At 42.6% G+C, this 19,551-nt stretch overlaps 1 protein-coding gene across 4 annotated transcripts in view; it reads right to left on the minus strand.

The window, feature by feature from the left end:
• HECTD4 (HECT domain E3 ubiquitin protein ligase 4) overlaps positions 1 to 19,551 on the minus strand; it is a 203,454-nt gene that overhangs the window by 85,789 nt on the left and 98,114 nt on the right. For all 4 annotated transcript variants that reach the window (XM_075835129.1, XM_075835119.1, XM_075835110.1 and 1 more), the window contains exons 23-28: positions 18,804 to 18,908; positions 17,068 to 17,231; positions 16,075 to 16,308; positions 7,908 to 8,100; positions 551 to 655; positions 352 to 440 (exon numbers count right to left, since the gene is read on the minus strand). In XM_075835129.1, coding sequence (XP_075691244.1) covers positions 352 to 440; positions 551 to 655; positions 7,908 to 8,100; positions 16,075 to 16,308; positions 17,068 to 17,231; positions 18,804 to 18,908 — 890 coding nt within the window. The remainder of the gene's footprint in view (positions 1 to 351; positions 441 to 550; positions 656 to 7,907; positions 8,101 to 16,074; positions 16,309 to 17,067; positions 17,232 to 18,803; positions 18,909 to 19,551) is intronic.

The raw sequence follows: 19,551 nt of genomic DNA on the forward strand, positions 1-19,551 counted from the left end.
GGGTACATGCGAATTTTTGATCAATTTATTTCCTTTTTTTTGGGAGCGAAGGTGCGCACAAAACAGCAGTTCTGGTGTATTTTTCCTTTACGCATTCACCGTGTGGGTTAAAAAACGTTCTAATATAACAGTTTGGACTTTTACAGAAGTGGCAATACCAATTATGCACATTTTTATTCTGTTACCTTAGGGGAAAAATGGGAAAAGAGTTTTGGTTTTTTTACGTTTTAATATTTTTTTTTGTACATTAAGTTAAAAAGCCCAAAAAAACAACCTTCAATTTTTTTTGGGTTATTTTACTTGTTATAAATTTTAAACTATTGTAGCTGTAATTCGTTTTGGTTCACCTACCTCAGAGATAAAACCATATTCTCAGGATCACTTCCGTCAAAAAGAATTTCTTTCATTGAACACAACAGCTCTAATTCTTTCACTTTGCTCTAAGAATATAGCATTAGAAAACAGAAATTTAAAATGTGACGGTCCTTTTGTAATAGAGAGCAAAACATGAAATTAAGCTTGGTATACAGGTTAAATGGGGTTGGTTTACCTCATTGAAATGATAGTCATAAAAGAATGGAGCATTGTTCTCCAGTTTTCCATTAGAGGCATCTTCCACTTCGCTGTGCCATTTCTGTTCCAGTTCAGCAACACTCTAAAAAAACATAAAATAAAATAAAACTTGCATTTTCAAGGGCTAAGATTTTTTTTCTCGCATTTACAGAACTGAATACGTTTATTTTTATTGGAAGTATTACAAGAAAAAGTTAATGTGGTCTCAGTTAGGATTTTAAACAGCACAATTTTGTACAGGAATTGCATCTGAAGTGAAATCAAATATCATAAAACACAATAACATGGAAAACAAAACAATAAAATTGGGGATATCACTAGCACGACTGTTGTGACCCCCACTGATCGCCAAAATAAAGTGGCATCTGCACTAGGAAAGTGCCCTGCCCCATCAGCTCCACTCAGTATCAAGGAGACGGTTAGACCACTGTATATGTATATCTGTCAAGGGAGGATACATTTACAGAGTCCCCACTACAAAACAACAAATACAGTGTTAACCCCTTAGTGACCAAGCTTGTTTGGACCTTAATGACTAAGCCAAATTTGTCAAATCTGGTATGTGTGACTTTATCAGAGAATAACTCTGTGAAAGTTTTGAATATCCAAGTAATTCTGACATTGTTTTTTCGTCACATGTTGTACTTTATTTTAGTGGTAAAAGTAGACTGATACGATTTGCGGAAATAACTTAAAAAATAGAAAAATTGAAGAAATTTTGTAAAAATTATCATTTTTCCCTATTTTTAACTGCAATATGTCACATATGTACACACATACTGTACAATTTTTTTTTATTAAATATATATTTCCATCTCTTTACTCTATTTTGGCAGCACTTTTGAAAAAAATAAATAATTTTTGAGCAATTTAGAGGACTTACAAGTTAAGTAATAATTTTATAAATTTTGTAGTACATTTTGTTTTCCTGCACCAAGCCAGGTTTTCATAGGCTCATAGGTGTCAGAATGGTGGAAACCCCCACAAGTGACCCCATTTTGAAAACTAGACCCCTTAAGGTATTTATTAAGGGGTGTTGTAAGTATTTTGACCCCACAGTTTTTTTGTAAGAATTCATGCAAAGCAGGCATAAAAAAATATAATTTAACTTTTTTCATAAAAGTATCACTTTGAAGACCGATTTCTTTGTAAAGCGACCATGAGAATGAAGAAACACACCCAAAAATCTATCACCCTGTTTCTCCTGTTTTCAAAAATGCCCCCATTGTGACCCTAATGCGTTGCCTGGACACACGACAGGGCCCGAAAGGGAGGGAGCACCCGGAGGCTTTCAGGACTCATATTTTGCTTGAAAATGTTTTAGGCCCCACTGTACATTTGGAGAGGTTTTGAACTACCAGAACGATAGAAACTCCCCATAAACGACCCCATTTAGAAAACTAGACCCCTTAAGGTATTTATCTAGGGGTGTAGTGAGTATTTTGACCCCACAGTTTTTTGCTAAATTTAATGCATAGCAGGTGAAAAAAAATAAAAATTCACTTTTGTAATAAAAGTATCACTTTGAAGACCGATTTCTGTGTAAAGCGACTATAAGAATGAAGAAACACACGCCAAAATCTATCACCCTGTTTCTCCTGTTTTTAAAAATGCCCCCATTGTGACCCTAATGCGTTGCCTGGACACACGACAGGGCCCGAAAGGGAGGGAGCACCCAGAGGCTTTCAGGACTCCTATTTTGCTTGAAAATGTTTTAGGCCCCACTGTACATTTGGAGAGGTTTTGAACTACCAGAACGATAGAAACTCCCCATAAAAGACCCCATTTAGAAAACTAGACCCCTTAAGGTATTTATCTAGGGGTGTAGTGAGTATTTTGACCCCACAGTTTTTTGCTAAATTTAATGCATAGCAGGTGAAAAAAAAAAAAATTCACTTTTTTCATAAAAGTATCACTTTGAAGACCGATTTCTGTGTAAAGCGACCATAAGAATGAAGAAACACACCCCAAAATCTATCACCCTGTTTCTCCTGTTTTCAAAAATGCCCCCATTGTGACTCTAATGCATTGCCTGGACACACAGCAGGGCTTGAAAGGAAGGGAGCACCCAGAGGCTTTCAGAACTCATATTTTGCTTGAAAATGTTTTAGGCCCCACTGTATATTTGGAGAGGTTTTGAACTACCAGAACGATAGAAACTCCCCATAAACGACCCCATTTAGAAAACTAGACCCCCTTAAGGTATTTATCTAGGGGTGTAGTGAGTATTTTGACCCCACAGTTTTTTGCTAAATTTAATGCATAGCAGGTGAAAAAAAATAAAAATTCACTTTTTTAATAAAAGTATCACTTTGAAGACCGATTTCTGTGTAAAGCGACTATAAGAATGAAGAAACACACGCCAAAATCTATCACCCTGTTTCTCCTGTTTTCAAAAATGCCCCCATTGTGACCCTAATGTGTTGCCTGGACACACAGCAGGGCCCGAAAGAAAGGGAGCACCCGGTGGCTTTCAGGACTCCTATTTTGCTTGAAATTGTTTTAGGCCCCACTGTACATTTGGAGAGGTTTTGAACTACCAGAACGATAGAAACTCCCCATAAACGACCCCATTTAGAAAACTAGACCCCTTAAGGTATTTATCTAGGGGTGTAGTGAGTATTTTGACCCCACAGTTTTTTGCTAAATTTAATGCATAGCTGGTGAAATAAAATAAAAAAAACACTTTTTATATAAAAGTATCACTTTGAAGACCGATTTCTTTGTAAAGCGAACATGAAAATGAAGAAACACACCCCAAAATCTATCACCCTGTTTCTCCTGTTTTCAAAAATACTCTCATTGTTGCCATAATCTGCTTATTAGACCTGTGGCTGGGCCAAAAAGAGAGGGAGCACCCTTTGGCTTTCAGGGCACAATTGAATAAATTCTAGGCCCCATATCATGCATTTAGAGGCATTGAGCTGCCTGAACAAAAAAAAACCACGCAGAAATGACCCCATTTTAAAAACTAAACCCCTAAAGGTATTCATCTAGTGGTGTAGTGGGCATGCGGACCAAAAATGTTTTAAATGAGGAAATAATGGGTATCATTTCAGACACTATGGGTATATAATGTTTTCTTCAAGCTTTTATTACGTTTCCACATGAAATAGAGGAGACGTGGTAGAAGGTTATTTTGTTAGAAATACGCCACATTAATAAATTTGTGCGGCACAAAATAGAAGTGAAGCCGTGTATTCATAACGGGTACATGTTGCTATAGACGTATTTGCCTGTACTTATGACTATGTCTTGCTGAAGAAGCAGTTGGTGCCATTATGATGTCATTGTGGACAGAATTCTGTCCTAATATAAAATCAGTCAGAGAGGAAAAAATAAACTGTACTGGAGTGACGGGCAATATCTTCAAACAAATGGAGGAAAATGTATCCAACTATGTTGCAAACTCGAGTCTGTTCACTAGATAGAAGAACACCTGCAGGGCTGTCATGACAAGGATTTTTTTTTTCAGTGACTGGTTGTACAACGTCTCTTTAGCTCCATCAATCCTTATGAGGGACGAATGTGCCAAGTGACGCGGTACACCATAACAGACCCCTGCCCGGCAAGGTAGGAACCGCTATGTGCACAAAACAACCAATCACCTACAGAATATATAAAAGGACAGTGTCCAAAACCATCTATAGGAACAGTAAAGGATCACTAATCCCCAAAATGATGTCAGTATTTCCAGAAGAACCGTAACAAAGCCCATGGTGTATTGATAAGGAACAGCTCAATTATTAGAGATCCTCCAAATAAAAAAAAAAGATCATGCCCGTATCACGGTACAGAATTAGGAATGTAACAGCTGTATGTGGCAGGACATAGTCATAAGAACAGTCAAAATAAAAAAATTGTGGATGTGGGATTTTGTACTGGACAATTAATTCCAGCACTTGATCACCCACAAATAAATAAAAAAAATCATAAGGGGTAAAATTAGTTTCACGGTCTGAAAAAAATGTGCTCTACAACCTCTCCCACAAGAAATAATCCCTACTTGGAAAGCCCACGAACTAAAAAGAAAATATAAAGAAATTGACTCCCTAAAAAGGCCCCCAACCCATTATTTTTTTTTGTATTAAATTCTAGTAATTTGCAACCGTGTGAAAGGTTTCGAAACAGGGATAGTTACAAAGGGCTGGTTTTGATGGACACATGGGGCAATAAAAGCGGGTATCTCTCCTCCTGCCATGCCTGCTACATACCCGACACCTTTTTTGGGGATATTTTTGGGTCTCAGTGGAGGGAATAGGGTGTAAAAAGTGGCGCTCTGAAAGCCTGCGCACATCCTCAGATTCGCAGGATTGTGCCGGTATAGTGGACTCAAAAAGGAGATGCTCAATGACCTTCTCCTGAAATTGAAGGAAAGTGAGCGTTCCTTGGGCTTTTTTGAAAATAACAAAACTGTTATAGGTAGCAACCTGGATGAGGTAGATTGCTACCTTTCTGTACCAGGCCTTATTTTTGCGCTTCACCAGGTAAGGCTGAAGCACCTGGTCGGAAAGGTCTACACCCCCCATAAATTTGTTGTAGTCTGTTACACAGACAGGTTTCTGCTTTGCAGTGCTAGCCCCCCTCTCCGTAATTGCCACAGTGGTGTCCGTGTGTACGGTGGACAGCATGTAGACATCCTTCTTGTCGGCCCACTTCACTGCAAGCAATTCCTGACTTGCAAGGGCCATGGATGTTCCCTTTCCCAAACGCCTGGACACCAACTGTTGTGGGAGTCCCACTCTGTTCTTCCGTACTGTCCCACAGGCCCCTGTATTTGCAGCATGGAGGGCTTTATAAAGGGCAACGCTGGTATAAAAATTGTCTGTATAGACGTGGTACCCCTTGTGCAGAAATGGCTCCATTAGGTTCCACACAATTTTGCCAGAGGTGCCAATAGTTTCTGGGCAGCCTGGGGTATAAATTTGGCAGTCCCTGCCTTCATAGATTTTGAAACCGCAGGTGTAACCCGTTGTGCTCTCGCAAACTTTGTACAATTTCACCCCATATCTGGCTCGTTTGGAAGGGATGAATTGACGAAAGGAAAGACGCCCTTTGAAGCTCATGAGCGATTCATCTACTGACAAATTTTTGTCAGGGGTGTACAACTTTAAAAATAAATCATTTAGAAGGGTGATTAATGGCCTTAATTTATTAAGCCGATCATAAGCTGGGTCACTTCTTGGGGGGACTTGGGAATTATCAGTAAAATGCATGAATCGCATTAGGGCCTCATAGCGGTTTCTGGACATCACTGCTGCAAATACAGGGGTAGCGTGGACAGCACTACAAGTCCAGTAGGACCGGACAGAGGGTTTTTTAACCAAACCCATATTGAGGGTAATGCCTAAAAAATTTTTTATTTCTGGGACACTTGTGGGGCTCCACATTCTGGAGTACATAGACGCAGGCTTTTGTAGAACAAACTGCCTAGCATACAGATTAGTCTGCTGGACTATCAAGTCTAGGACCGTATCACATATAAATAAATTAAAAAAATTATAGGGGGTAAAATTTTGGACGTCGACACTAATTCCTGGGGTCGCTTCAAATTGGGGTACTTGGGGGGAAAATGATAGTGCAGGATCCCACATCACGGGAGGGACTGCAACACTCGGCCCTGCACTTGACACCTCTACAGCGACTGACGTATCCACCACCATAGGACTATGGGGTTCAGCGGTGGAATTAGAATCGTCACTGTCACTGTCTGGAACAAATTCTGAAGCGGTGTCTGTTTCGCTTTCAGAAGTGTCGGAACATAGCAAGGAGTAGGCTTGCTCCGCGCTGTACATACGCTGAGACATATTTATAGATGTGTATGTATATATATATATATATATATGCCCTATAAGTCCTAACCCTAAAGTAAACCTAAAATCCTAAAAACGACACAAATTTTTTTTTTTTTTATATATATATATATTTTTTTTATATTTTATTTTTTTTTATATAACAGACGTAAAATTAATTCTAAACGGCCCTAAACACGAACGCTAAACTAGCCCTAACCCTAAAGTAACGCTAAACTAACGGTAAACTAGCACTAACGCTAAACTAGAACTAACGCTAAACTAGCACTAACGCTAAACTAGCGCTGACGCTAATCTAGCGCTGACGCTAATATAGATTTGATATATTATATATATATATATGTATGTATAAGAACGATGATTTTTTATCACTTTTTTTCTTTCTTCACAGCACAGGACTTAGACTGATTTCTCTCTCCTCTCAGAACAACTACAATGGGAGGAGAGAGAAACACAGCCCATGTCCTGGCTGTGTTTTGAAAATAACTGTCAGTGATCTCTGTGATAGGTTTTATCACAGAGATCACCTGATCAGGGACCAGTCACAACGGTCCCTGATTGTTGCTGTGCCAGATGACGACACAGGTAAGTTATGCAAAGCGCACTCGGGCGCCATTTTGGGGGGGGGGGGGGGAATCGGACCGTGGGGGGGGGGATCGGACGGGGGGGGGGGATCGGACCGGGGGGGGGGGGGATCGGACATGAAGGGGAATCGGACGGGGGGGGGGGGGGGCGCACTATTTACCCGTTCTCTCTCCTCTCTAAGGAGTTATTCCATGAGAGGAGAGAGAAATGGCGATTATCCGCCGGTTTAGCGTGAACGCCGTGAAATAGCGATTCACGGCGATCACGTGACCAGAGACCACTCGTTATGGTCTCTGGTCGTTGCCCCGAACTCTCAGCTACCTCCGGTAGCTGAGAGAACGGAGCCCCGATCTTTAATTTCGGCGCTACTTTAGGCTAATGCGATCACGTTAAAAGGCGTCGCATTAGCCTAAAGCCCATTAGTGAGGAACGTAAAAAGGCGTACTGTTGGTCACTAAGGGGTTAAAAGAGAAAGAAAGGAGGCTTCTCCTCTGCATCTTTAGTGGTGGGTAAGGTTCTGTTCACATCTCAGAGGCTAGATTTGGAGCTCCGTTGTGTCAGAGGTTCCATTTGGAATTTGTGTCGCAGATTCCACCGTTTTTTACGGATTAAATAGCACTGAATGCAGCGCTATTTTTCCCCTTAAAAAGGACAGAAGCCTCGGTGGAACACAATAGAGCCCATTATAAGTCAATAGGGGTCTGTCCGTTCATAGCAGTGTGGCTTCTGATTTTAAACAGAAGCCACAACGCAGATGTGAACGGCGCATTAGACATTTAAACACAGATTATAATTATTAATTTTTTATTTCAGATAACAACAAAACTACTACTACCCGAAAGCTCAAAGTACTGTAATGTTTGATTTCTTATTGAGCTTTATTGTAATCCATTATCAAAGTGGAAGTCAATTAGTTTTGTCTATACCAAAGTATACCTGTAATTGTCTTTCCATTGCATTCAGTTTCTTGAACGTTTCTCCCATTATTTTACACAGCAAGTCAAACTCCTCTAGATGTTCCTCTCGATACTGATAATTTATCAAGGATTGAAGAGCATCGACCAAATTTAAGTGCTTAATGACACAGGATACTACCATTTCTTCCATCACATCTGGCTGGATTACCTCCCTGTATGGGGAGACGTGGATAATAGTTTTATATGCTTAGAAGGGCATAACAATTTACAAACCATCAAACCTTGTTCGCACGGCACTCAAATGAAAAAACGTGTAAACTGGTTAAAACCGCTAGCGTTTTTTGCAAAGCGCTTTTTAAAGTACAGGCTTTTTGCCGCATTTTTTGGCGCATAATTAGACTCCCATTGACTATGAGAATTAGGCGCGTTTTCAGTGTGTTTTACGAGCCAAAGATTGACCTAATGCTTTTAAAAAAAAAATTTTTTACACAATGCGTTTTTTTAAACACGCCGGTGTAAAAAACATGCGTCGTATGCACTGGAATGCGTTTTTCCATTGACGTCAATGGGAAGCTTAAAGCATGCGTAAAACGCGTCAAATAAACGCTGTGTGAAACAGGCCTTAGATTACAAAAAAATAAAAGAAGGTGGGTGTCACGAACACCACTCCCGGCACACGTGACTTGGATGCTACTGTAAAGGGGAACTCCGCTTGTCCACTCTCACTAGTACACACACCTATCGCAACAGGCTGATAACGAGTTAAAGCGCACCCCAAAACCAGTTCACACATCCACACAAAACGCTGCCACCACTTGCCGTATTAGGCCGACAAGAGCCTCCTCCTGGTAACGCACACGTTCACCCAGGCACACACTGAATCTAAATAGCATTCAACAGATTATGCTTTTCCTCTTCGAGGTTGTGGGTAGGTTTAGAGCAGCAAGGAACAAACTTATTAATTTTAAGGTTTAATATACGAAAGTACAGTGCTTTCAAAGGTTACAAAAATGATGTAAATAAAATGACATACATATAAGCAAAACAGTTACAAAATAAAAGGGAATAAAGCAAAGAATAACAGACCTCTTACGTATTGGATAGGTTAGAGATCCCGCTGAGGAGAACAGCTTGAAGGTGGACAGAACTGCAATGTGGTCGCATCTCCTGTGGTCTGACACTGTGTATTTCTTGGTATGCCACTATAAAGGGTCCAAACAAGACCCCTCACCCCTCCTCCTGGTCAGGTGGAAGGAGGATGGCTAATTACATGCAAAACAGGCAAAGTTGTCGGACAAACTTCTAATCGGTCACAACTCTTTATATGAATCTCGTAGCGAGATACCATGTCCGACAAGTTCCCGGGCATATTTTAACCAACCCTGGCATACCAAACATGACTATGAAATATTAATAATTGTAACCAACATTCAGTTCTGGGGTTTCTCATGGCCGAGAATCCCTGCGCTTGAGACCCAAGGAGCGTCTGAGGTCCTGGATCATATACACCTAGCTGGGTTATATACAATATGAATTATGACAGGGGGGGCTTTGAAGGATTATATTTCTTTTGTCCCATACAGCCATTTCTGTAGACATGTGGGTACTGGAGTCTCTCTGTCTGGCTTCCAAAGTATTGATTAGATTAGCACCCATGGTGTGATGGGAGCCCCACAGAGACAAAGTTGGTCCTTGTGTTGTCATGCAAACTAATTTGATTATGTCTCTGGAAAAGGACATCCTGATTATCCCCCCCACCGTCAGGGACATTTACCTGATGCATGGGTTTTAAAACATAACTCATGACACCTCTCCCTTTTATAGATGGCATGGGAGATTTATTCACAACCTGAAAATAAGGAATATTACATCCCCCAAGGACTGGTTTATCACACCTCCCCCTTTATGATGTGCCCTGGGAAATTGACTTACAGGTCATTTCCCAAGCACATCCCCTTGGCGGGATAACCCATCTGCGTTCCCATGTTCACTTCCCTTCTTATGCTGGATCGTAAAGTCATACTGCTGTAGAGCTAGGCTCCACCGCAGTAATTTGCCATTATCACCCGCTACCCTGTGTAACCAGCTAAGAGGGTTGTGATCGGTCACTACCGTGAAATTACGCCCATAAAGGTAGGGTTGCAACTTCTGCAGGGCCCACACTATGGCTAAGCACTCTTTCTCTACGGTGGCGTATGCCACCTCCCTGGGCAGAAGCTTCCTGCTTAAATACATAACTGGATGTTCTTCTCCCCTTGAATTTATCTGGCTGAGAACCGCACCCAGGCCATAGGCACTGGCATCAGTCTGGACAACAAACCTTCGGGTGAAATCTGGGGCTTGCAACACTGGAGAACTGGCAAGGGCAGCTTTCAGCGTGGCAAGAGAGTTCTCACAGGTGGCTGTCCAATTCACTATCTGAGGCAGCTTCTTCTTGGTTAGTTCAGTCAGGGGCCTCGCTAGGGCACTATAGTTAGGTACAAATTTGCGGTAGTACCCAGCGGTACCCAAAAAGGACACCACATGTTTTTTCGTTGTTGGGGTGGGCCAGGCTGTGATTGCATCTACCTTCCCGGGCTCTGGTTTCAGAGTCCCCCCACCCACTCTGTGTCCTAGGTATTGCACCTCCGTCATGCCTATCTGACACTTTCCGGGCTTGATAGTCAGGCCTGCGGTTTGGACCCGCCTGAGCACCTGCGACAGGTGCGACAGGTGTTCTTCCCATGTGGAGCTGAACACGGCAATGTCATCCAGGTAAGCTACTGCAAACCCTTCAAGTCCCTCAAGCAGCTGATTCACCAAGCGCTGGAAAGTGGCAGGTGCGTTTTTCCTCGCATGATCTATGGTCACCACATAATTTACATTATTTAGGCGTTGGTGAATGGTGTAGGGGCCTTCCCAAGCGGATTGTAATTTATTTTGAGTCATGGGGACTAACACCCATACTTTCTGGCCCACTTCATAAATTCTTTCTCTCGCATTGCGGTCATACCATTGCTTTTGGCTGGCTTGGGCCTGCACCATGTTCTCCCTTACCAACCCGGTCAGGGTTTGCATCTTATCCCGGAACCTCATGACATACTCTGTGACTGATACCTCTGGAGTAACCAATTCTCCTTCCCAGGATTCTCTTATCAGATCTAGGGGGCCCCGTACTCGTCTTCCATACAGCAGCTCAAAGGGGGAGAACCCCGTTGAGGCCTGCGGTACCTCTCGGTAAGCAAACAACAGGTGGGGGAGATACCGCTCCCAGTCGCGCCCCTGGGACTCGACCAACATCTTGAGCATTTGTTTGAGGGTCCCGTTAAAGCGTTCACACAGACCATTAGTCTGTGGGTGATAGGGACTGGCTACAAGGTGTTGCACCTGCATTTTCTTACAGAGGCACTGCATCAGGTTGGACATAAACTGGGTCCCCTGATCGGTAAGCATCTCCCTGGGAAATCCTACTCGAGCAAATACACTTATCAGGGCATCAGCCACCTTGTCGGCCCGAATGGAGGATAATGCTATGGCTTCTGGGTACCGAGTAGCATAATCTACCACCGTTAAGATGAAGCGTTTCCCAGAACTGCTGGGTATGGCCAGAGGCCCAATGATATCCACAGCGATTCTCTGGAAGGGCTCATCAATGATTGGCAAAGGGGCTAATGGGGCTTTCGGTATATGTCCCGACTTCCCCACCCTTTGGCATGTCACACAAGAACGGCAGTAGTTTGCTATGTCAGTTCCCATTTTAGGCCAATAAAAGTTATGAGCAAGCCTGGCTTTTGTCTTCTGTACCCCTAAATGTCCAGCTAAGGGGATCTCATGGGCAACCCTCATTAATTGTTCACGAAACTGGTGGGGTATTATGAGCTGTTGCTCTGTTAACCATGCCTGTTGGTGATCACAGGGAATAGTCTCCCTATACAGCCTGCCTTGATCCCAGAAGATCCTCTCCTTGTCAGATTCGTCAGGTGTTTTTCCAGCAAGGTCCCTTAGCTTGTCTAAGCTGGCATCATCATGTAAAGCGGCCTGGAACTCTTGGCTCTGGGTGGCTAGGAGGGAAGTAAAAGCGACAGCCTCGCTGGGCTCCTCTGTGGCACTTTCTGGGCTGTTAGCTGGCAGACAGATATCTAAGTTATGGCTATTTTGACTGCGGGTCACGGCTGATATGTAAGTCCGCTTCTGGCTAACTAGGGTCTGGGGGTCATTCTGAGTATATACCATATTACCGTTATCAGGACATATCTCTAGAGCATTACTGGTTATATGACTATTACCGATTACCTGAGTAGCATCCCCCAATAGTATGGCATTACATGGTTCCACATAGTCACATAGCACATTAACATCATTAGACACTTCTACATGGCAGGGTTCAGAAAGATCAAGAGGGGAACATATTACCTTATCATCAACATCACACATTTCAACAGAGCTTGCGGGGTCATCAGCAACATCTGATGCAACATACTGAGATACTAACTGTCCCAGGTCAGTACCTAATAAGACATTCGTGGGAATATTTTCAGACACCCCCACTTCTTTTAACCCCCTCCCTGTACCCCAATCAAGGTACACCCGTGCCATGGGCAAAGCGGGGTGGACTCCCCCAATCCCGGTGACAGTCAGGGTTTTTCCAGGAATAATGTCCTCCATAGACACAAGTTCGGGACGGACCAGAGTCATCTCAGCGCCGGTGTCTCTCAGCCCCACAGTGACGGTATTGCCCACAGTAACCGACTGTAGATTGTCACTGGGTTTCCCCTGAATCCCACCCACACACAAAACAGCTGGAGAGGACCCAAGTGGCTTGGGCAGGGGGGCATTCTTCTTTTTCTCAGGGCAGGTAGTGCTGAGGTGGCCCAATTTGTTACACACAAAACACCTGCGGGAATCAAATGCAGGCCTGGTGGGGGGAACAGGGCCAGGACCCCCTGAGGGTCGGTTGGCAAAAGAAAATGTGTTTGTAGTTGGCTTACCCCCTTTCCAGTTGGCAATAGAAGGTTTCCGCACTGCTGGTTCCCGGTTGGCAAGATAGGCATCCGCAATGTGTGCTGCCTGGGCCGCATCCTTGGGCTCTCGGTCCAATACAAACTGTCGCACTTCCACAGGGCAAATGTGCAGCAATTGATCTTTAATAATCATATCCTCCAGGCCCTCAAAGGTAGTGATGGAAAACCCTCGGATCCACTGCTGGAGGTTGATTCTCAGGCCATCTACCACATCCGAGTAGCTGTCATTAGGTCCACGTTGTAAAGTCCGGAATCTTTTGCGGTACACCTCGGGGGTGAGGTTATATTTCCGGATCAAAGCTTGTTTGATGGCATCATAATCCCCATCCTGGTCTAGGGGAAGAGCTGCAAACACTTCCAAGGCTTTGCCTTTTAACCCTGGGGTTAGGTACCTGGCCCATTGCTCACTGGGTAACTGGTACTGTCTGCAAGCCTTTTCAAATCCTCTTAGGAAAGTGTCCAGGTCCCCATCCTTTTCCATAACAGGAAAGTGCTCCAGACGTGGTTTAAAGGTTGTTATTGTATCCCTGGACTCTCTGTTCGGTGGGGTAGAAGTGTGCAATTGGAGTCGTGCTAACTCCAGCTGGTACTCTCGCTCCGCCTGGCGCTCTGCCGCCTCTCGCTCTGCCTGGCGCTCCGCAAACTCTCGCTCTGCTTGGCGTTCTTGTAAAATAAGCTGCATACGCATTTGGGGGTCACATTCACTCATCTGTTGAAGAATTAGGGGCAAACAAGAGTCCATTCCACTCCGAGAACTGCTGCTGCTGGTACCCTCTGGGTCTGCCAGTTCCGGAGCCATATCCATTGCTTGATCCCCATGTGCTGTATAGGTCCCTGGCTCAGGTACCACATGGCGTTGGTGCTTGGCATCATCCTCTACCAACGCTCGGATCAGCATTTCCTTTGTTTTGTCAGTCCCATCCAGACCTCTCTGCTCACAAAGGCTGATCAAAATGGCTTTGTCTTGCTTCTTGTAAGTAGCTGCCATCTTAGCAGTTACTTGCCAAATAAAAATAGAAAAGAAAAACAAGAAGGGAGGGGAACTGTATGCAAGTATGTCTTAATTAATAAAAAATAAATAAGCACTGAGTTTGTCCTTATAGACCGGTGAGCTCCTCGCAAGGATTCTGCCAGTCCTTAAGTGCAAGGGTTAATTACTTAATCCAGGCACTTAATGCTCTAATAAAAAATAAAATTATCCCACCGCTGCCACCACTCTGTCACGAACACCACTCCCGGCACACGTGACTTGGATGCTACTGTAAAGGGGAACTACGCTTGTCCACTCTCACTAGTACACACACCTATCGCAACAGGCTGATAACGAGTTAAAGCGCACCCCAAAACCAGTTCACACATCCACACAAAACGCTGCCACCACTTGCCGTATTAGGCCGACAAGAGCCTCCTCCTGGTAACGCACACGTTCACCCAGGCACACACTGAATCTAAATAGCATTCAACAGATTATGCTTTTCCTCTTCGAGGTTGTGGGTAGGTTTAGAGCAGCAAGGAACAAACTTATTAATTTTAAGGTTTAATATACGAAAGTACAGTGCTTTCAAAGGTTACAAAAATGATGTAAATAAAATGACATACATATAAGCAAAACAGTTACAAAATAAAAGGGAATAAAGCAAAGAATAACAGACCTCTTACGTATTGGATAGGTTAGAGATCCCGCTGAGGAGAACAGCTTGAAGGTGGACAGAACTGCAATGTGGTCGCATCTCCTGTGGTCTGACACTGTGTATTTCTTGGTATGCCACTATAAAGGGTCCAAACAAGACCCCTCACCCCTCCTCCTGGTCAGGTGGAAGGAGGATGGCTAATTACATGCAAAACAGGCAAAGTTGTCGGACAAACTTCTAATCGGTCACAACTCTTTATATGAATCTCGTAGCGAGATACCATGTCCGACAAGTTCCCGGGCATATTTTAACCAACCCTGGCATACCAAACATGACTATGAAATATTAATAATTGTAACCAACATTCAGTTCTGGGGTTTCTCATGGCCGAGAATCCCTGCGCTTGAGACCCAAGGAGCGTCTGAGGTCCTGGATCATATACACCTAGCTGGGTTATATACAATATGAATTATGACAGGGGGGGCTTTGAAGGATTATATTTCTTTTGTCCCATACAGCCATTTCTGTAGACATGTGGGTACTGGAGTCTCTCTGTCTGGCTTCCAAAGTATTGATTAGATTAGCACCCATGGTGTGATGGGAGCCCCACAGAGACAAAGTTGGTCCTTGTGTTGTCATGCAAACTAATTTGATTATGTCTCTGGAAAAGGACATCCTGATTATCCCCCCCCACCGTCAGGGACATTTACCTGATGCATGGGTTTTAAAACATAACTCATGACACCTCTCCCTTTTATAGATGGCATGGGAGATTTATTCACAACCTGAAAATAAGGAATATTACATCCCCCAAGGACTGGTTTATCACAGTGGGGAAAGGGAAATAAAGGAAAAGCCGATGAGGATGATCAAGAGGATAAACATTTTAACAACAGATGTTCAGTATGACGGACAGATCATTCCATACACGTTAAATACCAATATTGCTGATGTCTTCCTATTGTATTTACAACCACATTAGTTAAAAGTTCCTTTTGATTTGCAAACTAACTGTATAGCCCAGCACACAATAAGACCAAGCGATGTCTTGCGTCTTTAAGGTTATGTGCACACACACTAATTACGTCCGTAATTGACGGACGTATTTCGGCCGCAAGTACCGGACCGAACACAGTGCAGGGAGCCGGGCTCCTAGCATCATAGTTATGTACGATGCTAGGAGTCCCTGCCTCTCCGTGGAACTACTGTCCCGTACTGAAAACATGATTACAGTACGGGACAGTTGTCCTGCAGCGAGGCAGGGACTCCTAGCATCGTATATAAGTATGATGCTAGGAGCCCGGCTCCCTGCACTGGGTTCGGTCCGGGACTTGCGGTCGAAATACGTCCGTCAATTACGGACGTAATTAGTGTGTGTGCACATACCCTAATGGTAAAGGCAGGTTAAATCAGCTGCAAAAAGTCTTTTAAAGGGGTTCTTCGGACCTATCCTAAAGAGAACCCCTTTAAGACAAAGTTAAAAATACATATAACCATTTTTCTTACTACCACACTATGGCAATAGCTAAAAAGCAGTCAAATGCCCACATCTTACTTTATACTTGGTCTAAACTGTGGCCGAGCGCGACCAGATATTTCCCGCAATTTGATCATTATCCCAGGAGGAAGCCTGATTCTAGGTAGCTCAAAGTAATTTCCTGATGGTGGCAACAGAATGTCAGAAGGATATGTAAATTCTCGATCTTCTTCTATGGTAAGGGGAAGAGGAGATGGACTTGGAGTAAGTGCTGGGGATAATGCACCATTTGCTTCCACTTGCCACTGACACCTTAAAACAGAGAAAAACCCAGATGTTAAACCGCATAACATATTCAACATATAAGCATCTTCTAAAATCACACCTACATGAAGATTTGTGGATTTTAATTGAATTTGTTTTAATTTTATAAGAACCATAAGCAACAAATGAAGCCATTACTAGATACTGAAGGACCAGTAAAACAAAAGAGTAAGATATCAGATACTCAGCAAAACAAAGTCTGCCTAAAAACACATTGATGGTGCATTGGCTATCCTACGGAGGGCAATGGCAGTCCAAAATTACTGGCCACATGTTTTAAACCAGATATGAAAAAGGCAACGTAGATGATTTGCAGGGAAGAATATAACAGGACTATAACTGGAAAAATAAAAAGATTATGCTTCCAGCAACTTGTTAAAATAACCTTTGTATTTTTCGGGCTACTTAGTTCAAAAAGTATATATTTTAGTGGGATCATTAAACTCTGAGAATTTATCCAATATATAAAAGACAGCAGAAGTGCAGGGACAACAAAAAACAAAAATATAAAAAAAAATATTTAACAGCTGTATGTACATAACCCCAAACACTATACAAGATGGAGTACAATATTATGGTAATGTGTCTAATCATATAAACATTCACAGCGGGTTTGCTTTATAAAACTTTTATTAAAGTTTAGCAGTAGGTTAGGAAAGAGATTTGGTCAGTATAACAACCCGGGTGATCAAGGGCAAAAACAAAATAAATGCCGATTACAGACTAAATTAGAGAGAAGATACTTGCCTCTGTAAAAGCTTTGACCTTAATAGATCATGACAAGTCAATTCTTCTTTGGTGATCTCTGGTCCATTGTATAATATACGGAGCATAGAACAAGCCAGAACAGACAATCCTAAAGCAAGATCAACCAGAAATGGTAGTCCTCCTGAAACATCCTCTGAGGACTCCTGCGATGATGAGAATAGGTAAAAGTGGATTCTGTAAGCCATGATGTATTGCAAGCTCGATCATATCTTCAGTCACAAGAAACAGGGAGAAGGGATGAATTTACGTGAATTTACAATCTACGAGGTGGGGGGGAAAGTTGATACGAAAGTTAGGACAGTGGCAAGTAGTCGGACAAGATAAGTTATATAGGATAGCGAGAAGGTACGATATACGGTTTTGAAGGGGAGGGGATTGAGTTATTGTTTGAAGGCTATAAAAAGGTCCGGGCAAATCTGATAGCGTGAGTGCTCAACTACGAATTATTTAACAATGCATGAAAGACATGAAGGGTTTGAAGTTAAAGCGCAACACTTAAAATAGAACTCATGTTGAGTTATGTCCTTTTCCGGTCCCATCTGTCCCACATAACTGTTTTGCCCAAACCGCAATGATCAATTATACTCAAAAGGTTTTCCGGGATCGGACTGAAATAGGTAAGTTAAGTATATTGTGAAGTGTGTTTTGACATTTTGGGCGGATAGATTTTAAAATCTTGGAGAACATCTGTAAAGGCGTCGTCTGCGATTTAGACAAAACATTGAAATAGGCCAGACATGTAAAAAGTCAGTAGAAAAAAAGGTATATTTCTAATCTACTTCATGTGACCTCAGTATCATTGTGTCCATATTGACAGAAGATCAAGCGGCTGTGACATCCAGTTTCTTACTACTTGTAATAAAGATAAATGCCTCTGCCTTCAATGGGATCTCATAGCCAGTTATTAGGTTGCAAGACCATACAAAATTTCCCTAATTTCATAAATAACGGTAAAGACAAGGACAGAATCCTTTTAAGAAATAAGATAACCATTGGTTGAGTGTCACACCATGTTAGGAGTGCTGCTTTCAACTCTAAACTGGTCAGCTTTAGAGGTAATTTTGCGTTAGACATTACATGAATGGAAGTAAACTAACCCTGTGGACAGAAAGCAGAAATACTTATTTAGCACTATGTTAAAGCAGAACTCTAAATTAGTATTCCATTTTATTCTTCAACAATTGCAAAGATAACATAAAGACAGCCCCTTTTTTCGAACATTGCTTTTTATTAGGAATGTGTAGATTGACAACCCCTTTTTTAAATTGAAGTCAACTGGGTGATCAAGATGATCGCTGCAGGTCCGGCTCCTCTAACCCTGGATGATCAGCTGTTATCACCAGAGGAAGCCGTGTCTGGCCATTCATTTCTCCTACTGCTGGGCTGACTATGTAATGCAGTAGGAGCTGCTCTTACATAGTGGCAATCTGTTTAAGGCTGATAGAGGGGGTTCCCAAACAGGGGACCTTTTATGAAGTCCATATGCTTTAATAAGGTGTATGCAGCTGGTCTACCATCAGCAATAAATACCAATAATATTAACGGTCATCCTCAAAGATGTAGGGCCGATACTTCATGTTTGTGATTCCGAATGACACGAGTGATCGCAAATATGGAATGGTGGACATCTTTAAACAATTTTTTTTTGAGAGAGCGATCTTTCCATTATTCTAATATGCACAAGTTAAGCAGTTGGTCCACATAAATGAACTCACCTGAGCCCTGACAGTGCAGGAGAATCCCCACATCGCTTTATCTGGAGTATTGTGTTCACGGCCACTTCTCATCTCAAAAGAAAAGGTAACTGTGTCGCCCTCTACCTGACAACACATAACAAACAACATTTACCACTTTAACAACAGACACCATTATTAGAAAGCAAAGGCAAATCGTACCCGATCTTTCAAGAATAATTGGAAACTAGCAGGGGTGGAGCTATAGGGGTGCAGAGGTAGCAGTTGCACCTGGACCTGGATATATGTGGGGGCCCAAAACCCCATCTGCCACATAAGTATTATAAATGGCACATGGTAGATGGGGGCGGCCCTGTTATACATTTTGCATTGGGTCACAAGAGCTTCAAGTTACGCCTCTGGGGCGGAATGTTTCTGCCGCATCATTTAAGCAAACGGTCGGAATCTCAAAACCCAGACCACCACCGATAAAAATTTCTGACATGTCTCTATGACATATTAATGAAAGCACAGTTACTCTTTAAATCTTCCAATGGACTTCAATAGGAATAAGTGCTGTTAGCACATATGACGCTTTTTTTTTTTGTACGTGGACGCAATGAAATTGTACATCGGATTTAAAAACAAAAAGTCATGTCAATTAATGGCGCATTTTCCGCTCTGAAAATGCAACAAATTTTCCCAAGAGGCTTTGAACCGCTACCACGAAAACTTGTTTTTTTTATATGTGTAAACACACGGCACATTTTTTGGCCAGTATATTTTAAAA

Source organism: Rhinoderma darwinii, chromosome 1 (assembly GCF_050947455.1).
Source record: "Rhinoderma darwinii isolate aRhiDar2 chromosome 1, aRhiDar2.hap1, whole genome shotgun sequence".
In the NCBI taxonomy this organism is placed as follows: Eukaryota; Metazoa; Chordata; class Amphibia; order Anura; family Rhinodermatidae; genus Rhinoderma; species Rhinoderma darwinii.